The following is a 12,347-nucleotide window of genomic DNA, read 5'->3' as shown; positions in this document are numbered from 1 at the left end:
TAGCAGCAGGAGCCCATGAGAGAGGTCTCTCCTTTTGGTTTCAGTAGTTGGCACTATACTGTCATGGTTTCTTTTTTGTGGGGTTTTCTTTGGATGGTTCCTTCAAGAGCGGTGTAGATAGAGATATGCTTCCTTTTTTAGGTTGTGTTTCTTCTTGTTGTTTGTGATAAGGGAGTGATTTGGTTGGTTGTTGGATATGTGTGTTGGTTTATGGTATGTTTGATTGTTTGGTGTGGCTTAATGCTGTCATCTCTTGATCATGATAACGGTGATGACGGAACTTAGGAGGGCAGAAGCGGGGAAGCTATTGCATGTTTAACCGAGTTGTTGATTATAACCAGAAACCGGCTTTGAATTCTAGATTTGTGGTTTACAATTATCTTTCAGGTTTTCGTCTTTTAAAAAAATGCTAAAAAAGATGACCAGAAAATTTATTTAAAACTATCTTTAAAAATATGCACTACAATTTGGTGCTAGATTTGCAGCGCGTAGCTTTAATGTTTAAATTCTTATATATATATATATATATATATATATATATATATATATATATATATATATATATATATATATATATATATATATATATATATATATTGTACATATGTGAATGTGATTAGCCAAGTCAAACAATTGTGACTAACATTTCTCTTACCTTAAGAGAGCTCGCTTGGAGCCAGGTAACTAGATAAGTGTAATATGCATGCGTTCCAGATAGGAATGAAAATGGCTCGTAAACAAACGAAAACCAGCTTTACCGTTTCTGTTTTCTTTTTTTTTTAATCGAAAAGCCTAGATACGAAAATGGAATCAAATAAAAAATTGAGCGAATATAGATCGGAGTAAATACGGTAACAAATATTTATTGTTGTTGAGATATGAAAATTAAACAACTCAAACTGAGCTTCTCAAATCAATGAAGAGATATAGCTCATTATTTTTCTAAAATAATAAGTGGACATTTCTATTTTTTATTAATTAATAATAACACAGATAGTTGTGCACTTCAGAACCAAAATAAGTAATAACAATATCCGTCAGTATCATCCCTAGTTCCAATCTTCGAGGTAACTGAAAATATATTGCAAATGTTGGATATGTTTTTGTAAATCAGCTTATAATTGAATAAGCCTAGCTTTGAAAGGCCAAGACCGAGCTTTGTGTGGCCCAAAGACAGCAAAGTCCAAGGTAGAATTAAAAGTTGTGTGGCAAAAGTTTTATAAAAGTATTATTAGAAATGAAATTACATCTTTTAGGATCTAGGGAAAGAAAACACATGAAATTGGGATGATTTTAGAGGTGGTAGATAGTAGGATGAATCAAAATTACTATGAATCCGTTCACTTTATCGTTACTTTCAACTCTATCAATTTTTGGTGGAGTAAATTTTAGAAAATTGCAACTTTAATGACAAAATTATCAGTTTGCTGCAACATTAGCGACATGTTTCAGTTTGCTACAACAATAGCGTGGAAAATTATCACAAAACTGCAACTTTTACATTTAACCATTTATCTTATTAAAAGAATATGTAAAATATGTAAAAACCATATAATAAGTATTGTTTATTCTGTTTATCAACGAAACAATAAAAGGTCTTCAAGCATAACCATAGTCCATGTTTAGCTCTATGGCTACATGTGTCGGGCTCAGGGTTTTGAATTTCGAAACATGGTTTTTTGCTTGTGGGGACTGAAAGAATTGAAATCACCAAAATTTTCGGTAATTTCAGAACTTTTTAGCCAAAGTTTTTTGAATTTTTAACATATTGTAACTGGATTTGAACAAATTTTGACCAAAATTACAAATATTTGACAAAAACCAAAAAATTCGGGGAGATTTGTGCTTTGCCGGTGGGGATCGAAATTTCAGAAATTTTGAACCAAAATTTCAAACCATGGTCGAGCTACAGTCACAAGCCAGTAAAAAAGTATATTCAAGTATATTATGCTTTTGGCTGCTTCAGCCGCAGCTCTCTCGCAAAGAATGTCTCCTAAACAAACACATATTTACACTAATTTTTTTGAATGATATACAGATGGTGAAAATGCCATGTCTAAGTAGATAGCATCGTATTTATACTCCTTTAAAAGAACCATCTCACTATTGTTTTTGCAGTTTTTACAAAGGCAAAATTGTTTATATAGCATTTTTTTCCATTATTATGGAACAGTCCATCATTTAGTTCAAACAAGTGAATAATAGATAATCAAATAAGCAAAAGTGATTACCAAGATGTTTGATAAAAAATATATTTTGCTATGATATATTTTTTCTTTTTCTCATAGCAAAATTTGGGCATTTTGCTAGTACAGAGAGAGTGTGTACAATGCGATGATCAGCACCATGTTACATAGGGTTTCTAGCCACCTTAACATCATCTAGATGCCATCAGCTGAGGCTACAAACCCAAGGGTTAAACTAATTTAAGGATGCACAAATTCACCAGTGCTTTTTGCCCACGTTGCTCCGGGGAAATTACATACCAAAGTAATTAATTATTACTACCAAATACGGCTATATTTAGTCAGTGAACTGGACTGAATCAAAAATAGTTCTACACAAGCAGTAGCTCCCAAGCTAGCAGGGTCTGGGTCTCCGAATTATTATTCACTTGCAGCGCGTGCAGCTCCGGCAATCCCCTCCGACCGCGCAGCGAAGCCCCGGTCGTCGCCGCCGCAGCGGCCGCGCTGGTCCCTGACGACTGCACGCCGTCGTCGCTGGCGGCGGCGCCAGCCTGGCGAGTCTTGCGGTGGCCGCGATCAGCCGCCTCCTCCTCCTCTTCTTCCCTCCTCTGGCGTCCACGGGCGCGCGACGCGGCTGCGCGATCCGGCGAGGCGTCGGCGCGGGAGTTGGAGGGGGAGTGGCAGCTGGCGCTTGTCTCCGGCGCCGCAGACGACGACGGGTGGCGGTGGGCAGCAGCTGCAGCAGCCAGCGTGAAGTCAGGCACCACCCCGGCGAGCGCGTCAATGCCGCGGAGCTTCTCGACGGCGGCGGCGACGTTCTCCGCGGCGAGCCCGTCCTGCTGGAGGCACCGCAGGAACTGGGCCTCCCAGTCGCCGTCGCCGGACTCGCCGCCGATCGCCTCCGCCAGCGCGCGCCCAACCCAGAACAGCACGGCCTTCTCGAGGGCGCGCAGCGGCACCCCGGTCTCCAGCGGCGGCGCCGCGGCGGCGGCGGCGGTGGCGCTCGGGCGGCCGTCCCATGCTGGCGCGACGAGCACCTTCCCCTCGGAGCTCCGCAGCCGCAGCAGCGTCGTCGTCGTCGTCGACGTCTTCGCCGCCATCGTCGATCGGCCGTCGCTCACTCGCTCGCGCGCAAGCAAACGAGCATGAAGCGATCGAGCTGCTGCTGCTGCCGCGTGCTGGTCTATTTATCCGCGGGAAGAATTCAAAGTTCGAATCCGACGCGGAGATGGATTAATTCCGAGTTTCCGACTCCGATTTCTTGCGCACTTGGGAGTTGCGAGACAGCGAGCACCCCGCGAAATGGAGCGCTCCGATTTCGCCGGCCACAAATCTCAACGCATTCTGACGGTCTAAAATTTAAACTGGTATTTATGTTCTGCTTTTATTTGCGTATATATGAAACTTCACTATAGTATATGCACACTGAAAGAATATAGTACGTAGTATGGTAGTAGTAGAAATGCCACTTATGACGGATAAAACACCGATCTCTATTCGGATATATCATTTGAAAAAGCAAAATACACATATCCTAACTTTTCAATATACATGCAAGAAAATTCTTATCAAACTTTTAAAAACAAATCAAGATCTCAAACGTTTGATGTAACTAGTTGATGGTTATGAAAAAAATAAGATTCAATCATAATATGCCATATAAGCGTTTGCAAAATGTTTACGAGTCTTTGCATAATGTTTGTACGATTTTTTTCTTGTACGGGTATTCTTTTTTCCTTCGAGATATGCCACTGAATTCCGCTTTGAATGAAAAGAGCATAAGCGTACGTGGTACTTTAAGAGGCAGCCCTTACCAATATACATGACCATATGGCCCGAGACCCGACGGCCCGACCCAAGGCACAGCAATTTAGCCTGGCCCAAGCATGGCACGGCCTGACTAGGGTCGGGCTTGTGCCGGCCTGACCCGACAGCCGTGCCGTGCCTAGGCTGCTCCCTTGGCACGGTGGGCCGGTAGGCCCAGCACGATGGAAGAATAATAGAGGGACCCAAAATAGACTTATCAACCATATAAGGCAAGGCCCAAAAAGAAGAGGAATACAAAATAGATTTATTTTCCAGCCATATAGACACAATCCAAAGAGATGAGGGAGGAAAAATGGACTTATTCTGTTGAGAAACACGATGGGCTATCGTGCCTTCGGGCCGGTCTGGCACTGCCCGAGTCTTATTGGGTTGTGCCCGGGCCGTGTGTGCAGCCCGTGGGTAGGCACGACACAGCCCGACGTGTATGTCGGGCCGGCACGACCCGACTGACCTCGGCCAAGGCACGGCTGTGCCTGGGCCGTGCCGGGCTGGGCACAAGCGTTGTTAGCTTTTTTGCAACCATAGCCAAACAATTAATACAAAGAGCCCAGTTTGTATCTCTACTACTTCCTCCGTTTCATATTTTAAGACTTTCTTGCATTGCCCAGTTCATATCTCTACTACTCCCTCTGTTTCATATATATGAATATAAGTAATGCTAGAAAGTCTTATAATATGAAACGGAAGAAATACCTTAAAATTCTCTAGTGGTGGTGGTGGTGAAAGGGTTAAGATTGCTCCTAGGATCCTCTCGCAAAATCAACGCTCAAGACGTTAGACAACCAATCTCTCCGCAATCCTTCCCACGCGCGTCTTCTCCCCTTTCCGCGTGTGCCCTCTCCCCTTTCAGTTTCCTCCATCGCGCCTCTCTTCCCAACCGTTCTCCCCGCTTCCATCGCCGCCGCCCCCGCCCGCTACTCGCGTGCTTCGCCCGTCACACGGTGACTCACACCGATCCACGCCGCCACCGACGACGATCTCCCGCCCCTCCGTGCAACCCCTAACTGCCGCCCCCATTCCTCCCCTCACCATCCAACCTCGCCACCCGACGATTCCCCTAAGCGCCGCTCTCCCCGCTTCCATCGCCGCCCCCCGCTGCTCGCACGCCTCCGCCCATCGCGCCGATCCACGCCGCCACCGATGATGATCTCCTCTGTGCCGCCCCTCCGTGCATCGTCTAACTGCCGCCCCCATCCCTTCCCTCACCATCCAACCTCGCCGCCGGACGATTCCCCTAAGCGCCACGCGCTCTCATCCGTCCCATCACCATCTCCTTCCAACCTCTCCGGCCATCCGCCCTCGTCCCTCCCCTCGCCATGTCCTTCCAACCTCATCGGCCATCCGGACGTCGCCCCCTGCCCGTCGGAGATCGACGGCCGCCGGTTCCACCAACCGCCGCAATTGACCCCATCTCTCATCTCTGTGTTTACTGAATATTTGGTATTATACGGTGTTTATTCATCTCTCATCTCTGTGTTTATTCAGCTATGTTAGGGATGTGGAACACAATTCTTCGTGTTACTCACTGATTTAACTGAAATTTTGATTACTGAACACTTGCAGCATAGTGTTTGATTTTGACCAAATCCACTATAGTGATGGCAGATGAACAGTGATACTACTTCAACATCAGAAATTTTCTGGTACGGAAGGATGGTATATATTGCTATTACAATGTTAGAATTAAAATGCATGCTCAGTACGTGTTGCTACCTCTGAGACATGTCAATTTTTCAGATTGCTGTTCACTGATGCTAATGTGAATTATTGCCTATATTAATTTGCCTGTACACCATGCTGTTGAGCTCAGCATAACTTATATTCACTGATCCGTCCCCTCTGTCAACATGATTAATAGGTTATAAATATAGATCAATGAATATTGTCGTTCAAAACAAAACTTAATGAATATTGTCGTTCAAAACAAAACTTAATTACATCAAGACGATACAATCAAACTGAGTCTAAATAAAGCTTTCATTATCTTAAAAAAAAGAACAAAAATTAATGGTTTATTGATCAATGATCATTGCCATGGGAAACTTCTAAAAATGCAGGTGTTCGAGCATCTGTTTTCCTTGCAGTTAAGTTCTAAAGAAGTAAGTTGTGATATATATATAATTTTTTGGTTAACATGCTTATTGGACCTTTTGCTGATACAACTTCTGGAGGCTCTTTATCATAGTTGTAAGTTCAGCGAAGATGAGGTGGCTGATTAAGAGTTGTCTAATTACAACCAGTGCATTGTTGACTAGCTTGATTTTTTTATCCTTTTGTTCATCTGGGGCAAAGTTATTTCGTAAAGTTGAAAATGATTTTAGAAGTTGGTGACTATTGTTACATGTGAACGGATGCCAGATTTTTAACTAACTTCGAATTCTACATGGGATGCATTGATTTGGAATTCAGTGTGGCAAATCCCTTCAAATGTAGCTAACCATTTGTTACTCTATGTGAAGCATGTTGTGAGGATTGTTCAGCTGGCTTGCACACATTAAGATATGGATAACAATATTGGGGGCTCCACACTAGCATCGTTAACAAGATCACGTGAGTTTTTTTTATCGGTTTATTTATGTGCATATTATTTAGTCCATTAAGGTGTGTTTTGCATGTTGAATTCACAATATTTCCTCCATCAGGCCCTTTTGCTGATATTACTAATACAAGTGCCAGGGATAAAAAAAGAACGTAACAGTATTGGGTCTCCCCCCTCTTATCTTTAACAACATCAAGAGTTTTTTTTGTCAGTTATATTCAGTCCATCAAGATGTCACTTGCGTACTAATTTCGCAAGATTTCCTCCCTCAGCCCTGTTTGTCGATATTACTAATGCAAGCGCGGGGGGATTCACAAATAAACCATGTCAGTGAGAGATGCACATCCTCCAATTTGCCGCAAAAGGAAATATGCAAAGTATGAATACAAAATGTAAAACATGCAAGTTATGAATTTCCATTTTGTACCTATTAGAGTTAACATAATTTGCATGTGTGCCCAGATCTGCAAGAAGGTGGTGCTAATCTCAGCGCATTAGAATTAAGAAGGAAGTGATGTGACCATGGCTACTATGGATACAACCATTGCTCACATCATAGATGAACAACAAGATATCAAGTTCAAGTCCTCCAAGTGCTGGAATCCGATTTTGCTACACTGCTGACTTCAAACGGCCACCAAATCTGTATACGACCTCCGTTTTCGGCCCGTGAGTACTTGATGGAAAGCTCTCGGAGTCGTCTTTCCAACGGATCCAGCATCATCCCCGAATTCCATCTTGTTTTGACGCAATCACAAAAACAAGGTGCTACGTCACCTGTCATAGGCCTTTGGGCTTGTAACTTCGTTTGGGACCTCGGCCCAAGTGGGGCCCATGTGGGGTGCACCTCAATCTGGTGGAGCACGACCCTAGGATCCTCTTGGTCATTCTCCCACCCCTATAAGTAGCCAGATACCCCTTCAGGGTTGCTTGGGGTTTTGATTAATTGTAAGTTTAGCCATTGCTACTTAGCTTGCAGCGCGCATATCGGCTAGACCGTCCGTCTGCTTGTTCGAAACCCCACTTTATCGTGTATCAATTCATCTTTATGTGTCTTGTCTATTTAGCAATTCAGTTGCTTTCTATTTTGTTCTTGCTTGTTTCTTCGATTTGCTTGCAGGAATAAGGTTGATCTGCACCGGCAAGATGAACAACCCACGAAGAGGTGTATCGATCGCTAAGGCGCAACACAACGTCTAGTACGTTTGTAGTCGGGTCGTCAACGTTTCTCCCAAATCGTATTTATCATCAACTCACCGAAAGATCGGGCCAACAACAACCTTGATGTCGAGTGGAACTCAGGGTTCATCAAGAAGCGTGCTATAGAGAGAGGTACGCATCAATGAGCCCAAGGAAAAATGAGGTGAGGAAAATGAAGACCCGTGTGTACAAGCAACAGAAGAAGGAGGAGTATCTAGGTTTAAATCAAACTGCTAATAATTATGTTATAGGTTCCTACATAACAATTATATGCTTGTTACATGCAAATGAAAACACTATTAACACCATCTTATCCAGTTCGTTACATCGTGCAGAAAATGACCCTGTACAATCGACTGTCACACCTCACCGCGTCCCATTTAATGATACAGGTACATTGCCGTAAATTTATTGACAACTAAAAATAATCTGGTTATTAATTTGCGGTTTCTACATATACTATCGGTATGTACACTTAAATGAAAGTAACCTGATCATTTGATCCTGTTCACGTATAAATTTCGTAGTCAATACTTGTTTGTTATAATGGCACCGACATGCAAATTTTAAGCGTACCGAAATTGTTTCTCCTGATGTAAATTTGTAGGTGATTGTCTCTTTAGGTGCACAAAAAGCAATGACAAAACTGTAGCTTCAGAGTTGGAATTTTATTTGGGTTATGAAAGAACTGGTCTATAATGACCTATAAAATCTTAAGCAAATACAGTAAAGGGCATATGTAGTACTCAGGAGGTTTAATACATGTAAAATATTCATGCATAGATTTGAAAGAGGCTTGAAACAAGATTCCGCTGATATTTTGATGGGTTTGAAACACTTTCAGTAGGATTGTTGAATCATCTAGTTGGCTCTCCTTGCCTATTGTGTGTACCTGAACGGACAATATTTCAGATCATGGAAACCAAATCCCAACTCATAAAAACCAAAATGTACAAAATTTTAATCTCTACTCCTTGTCATTCAGTCCCAGAGGGATGGGGAGAGGGGGAAGGGGCGTGGCATGGTTGTAGCAGAGGAGGTGGCGCGGATGTGGGCAAGGGGGCGCACTACAAGTGCGGATGGTTGGGGCGGCTTGGAGCGTCGATCTTGTGGGAGGATCCTAGCTGTCCGATCTGTCAGGACTCACCGCCTTCAAAAAATATCCATGTATTATTTTTTAAAACATTTTGAGTTGTTGCATCCCATGCTATCACGTTGAAAATGCCTACTCCTGTGGCCTCATCCTTTTCAGGTCCAGCTGTAATATGTTCGTAGATACAACCAGTTTTATCAATTATACCAAACTAATTTTTAATATTGTTGCATGTGGGCAACTCCACATGGTGATATTACAAATGTAAGCGCTAATGATTTAAGAAGATGCCATGTAAATGAGAGTTCGACACTGCAGTAAGGATCAAACCATGCAGTATTACAGTCCGTTGATACGACTGGACCTGGTAATGCCTTCATTCTTGCATTTACTTTGCATAAACAATATGGCGATAGAGTTGTTCTGAAAGTAATGTTCTACGTTCCAATAGGAAGTGCTTCTCAACGACCCATGATCACACCTAGGCATCTCCCATTTACAATGATCAACAAAGTAGCGCATTATGATAATGTGGAACATATTGGATCCCCTTTCAGTTGCATACTTCAAGGAATAACACAAAACATCCAGACAACTACTTTACTACTTCCTCCGTTTCACAATGTAAGTCATTCTAGCATTTCTCACATTCATATTGATGTTAATGAATCTAGATAGATAACTATGTCTAGATTCATTAACATCAATATGAATGTGGGAAATGCTAGAATGACTTACATTGTGAAACGGAGGGAGTACCTGTAAATACAAGTAATTTTGTAGTTTTAAATGGATGAAATTTTGTGTTCATAGTAATGGTAAATATTATCAATCGGCCGCTGGCCAATATGCTTGATTACAAATGTAGGATATGCAGATCAGAACTAATGTTTCAATTTAATTTTAAGATAAACAAATTTGATGTATTGTATAACAACGCAAATACATATACATTAAGTAGATATGTTTAATTCTCCAATCCCATACTTCTCATTGACACATCAAAATAGTACTTCCCGTACTACTATTCATGTGGCAAATGCATACAAAAATCACTGGAAAATTAAATTATGATTTTGGAGATCTTAACAAGTGTGTAATCACCCGGGTGAGTTGAATTGTCTCAAATACCTTTAAAAATATTTCTGATCGTTGAAGCAATCACATGGTCACCCATTGAAATGGTACTTATGTGGGTCAACTTTTTTGAAGAATGTACTGAACCTCATGCATTTAGTCAACAATTTATCCAATAGGACTGTAATGTTAACATTGATTGATTGTAGTGGATAAATGTGCGCATGAGGATACTCAAATTGCTAGCATGACAATCAAGAATACTCGAGTTCGTGCATCACACAATTTTTCACAAGAAAAGTTGGAGTCAAGGCGTGCTGGGGATAGGGCCAAGTATGCAACTCAAACTCCTACAGAAACAAGCTAAACGGGATCGGCAAAGATCACAACGTCAATCCTTAACAGTGGAACAAAGACGGGAGATGAACGCCCGTCGTAGGGTGGCAAGGCAAAATCTGCCAGATGTTAAAATCCATGATATGAATGCTCGCTGTAGATCAAGACGACAAAATGTTACTCCTGGAGAAAGGAGTACTCATTTGACACGACGTAATGCACGATATGCAACTAGGCGTGACAAACCATGCACTGAATCCATTGCATTGGAGTGCCCTAAGGGTTGTAGCTCGTCGTTGCTAAGTCTAACGCCTTGCTTGGAAACAACCGGTGATGTGCCATCTACATCGAGCCTACAAACTGAGCCTGTTGCAGATCATCATGCGCGATCATGCACATTCTGTGATGGTATCATCTATATATGTTTTCATTCATACTCACAATTTGTACCCTTCCATATATTAACTTCTCATTGTACTAAAGATGATATGGATTCCTTCATGGATGATGAAAGCGACGATGAATACTACATGTTTGCTGGGCTAGGTATCGTCGTTGTGATATCTTAATGTCTCTCTTTCACATGTATATTTTTTGTGGACTATAAATCCTTTGCACTAAACCATACCAGGCAACGATGAGGATGACAAGATGGTACAATCCGATGACGATACGCAATCACCTAACTCTTCTGTTCTTGATCCGTTCGACTATGTGTATAGCAACATTCCACAAAGCACAAATGTTCTGAAGCCTGAGCCAGACTGTAAACATTGTGGTGCCAAGAGGTTCCAATACGAACCGCCGAGCTTCTGTTTTCGGGATGGCAAGATCAAGATTGTACAAAATGAAACACCTCTTGAACTGATGAGGCTTTGGACAAGCTCAGATCCAGATGCCAAGCATTTCCGGGATAACATTAGATACTTTAACAGCCACTTCTCGTTCACTACCCTTGGTGTAAGCCTTGACAAGGCCTTTGCAAACATGAGTTCGGTCGTGTACATTTTTCAGGCCCATGGTTAGATATATAATAATATACATTCTTTCAGTCCTAGAGATTTTGGTCCAGAGCATCTCGAGCTATATTTCTACGATGACGATCTAACCTTGGGTCACAGATTCCAATGTTCCCCTAGCCTTGACCAGGATGTGATTAGGACTGTTGAAGACGTCCTTCGGAACAACCCATGCTCGGAGACATTTAGAAGTCTGGGGCATGCTGACGACCTCGCGAATTATCGCGTGACACTAAATTGGATCATAGGTTGAACCAAAGGTGTTACAATGTGCCGGTGGCAACTGACGTCACTCCTGTCTGGGTTGAGGGAAATGAGAGAAGGAAGTTCGAGCCTAGCGTGACAATATACGGGAATGACCGTACACGGAAATCTATCCAACCTTTCTACGGATGTTACGATCCCCTCTCGTACCCTCTGTTCTTCCCTAGAGGAGAGAGTGGTTGGCATCAAGGTCTTCCAAAGGACAAAATAACCATGGAGGATGCGAATGCGCGGAATGGCGATGATCCTAGTAAGTTTATCTTCATACTATGTTGCCTTAGAGAATTGATCATTGTGCGTTACATGACTATACTGACCCAGATGTTTGCCACGTGTAGATTGTAACAGTAGGATACGAGTCTCTGTAAGGGACTACTACTGCTATAAATTCCAGATGCGTTGCGGGATTTTCAACTCTATACTTCACGGCGGACGCTTGTTCCAGCAGTTTGCCATTGACATGTACATCAAGGTTGAGAGCTCCCGTCTAGACTATGTGAGGAACAACCAGAAGGAGATAAGGGCTGACCTGTATCAAGGGTTGATGGATAGCATCTAGGCTGGGGAGAGTCGAGCAAGTGCAGTCGGCAAACGAACTGTGTTGCCAACGTCGTTCGTCGGTGGTGGCCGAAATATGAAGCGCCAATACATGAATGCCATGTCCTTAGTACAGAAGTACGGGAAGCCAGATGTATTCCTTACAATGACCAGCAACCCCAAGTGGGATGAGATTACTCGCGAGCTTGAGCTTGGCCATACACCACAAGATCATCCTGATCTCGTGGTCCGTGTCTTTTGAGCCAAGT

General features: G+C 42.6%; 1 protein-coding gene across 1 annotated transcript; it reads left to right on the top strand.

The window, feature by feature from the left end:
* Nucleotides 1-10,746: 10,746 nt before the first annotated feature.
* On the top strand, nucleotides 10,747-12,100 carry LOC127780193 (uncharacterized). Its single transcript, XM_052307137.1, has 4 exons — nucleotides 10,747-10,804; nucleotides 10,890-11,259; nucleotides 11,526-11,791; nucleotides 11,880-12,100. The coding sequence occupies exons 1-4, from the start codon at nucleotides 10,747-10,749 to the stop codon at nucleotides 12,098-12,100; spliced, it is 915 nt and encodes a 304-aa protein (XP_052163097.1).
* Nucleotides 12,101-12,347: the final 247 nt, after the last annotated feature.

Source organism: Oryza glaberrima, chromosome 7, assembly GCF_000147395.1.
Source record: "Oryza glaberrima chromosome 7, OglaRS2, whole genome shotgun sequence".
NCBI lineage: Eukaryota > Viridiplantae > Streptophyta > Magnoliopsida > Poales > Poaceae > Oryza > Oryza glaberrima.
Note: the sequence above shows the minus strand (reverse complement) of the source record. Positions and strands in the feature narration are given on the sequence as shown.

Coding starts and splice junctions, on each gene's coding strand:
- LOC127780193 (XM_052307137.1), top strand. CDS start 10,747: ATGGATTCCTTCATGGATGATGAAAGCGACGATGAATACTACATGTTT. Junction 10,805..10,889: donor CTACATGTTTGCTGGGCTAG/GTATCGTCGTTG, acceptor AAACCATACCAG/GCAACGATGAGGATGACAAG. Junction 11,792..11,879: donor GCGGAATGGCGATGATCCTA/GTAAGTTTATCT, acceptor TGCCACGTGTAG/ATTGTAACAGTAGGATACGA.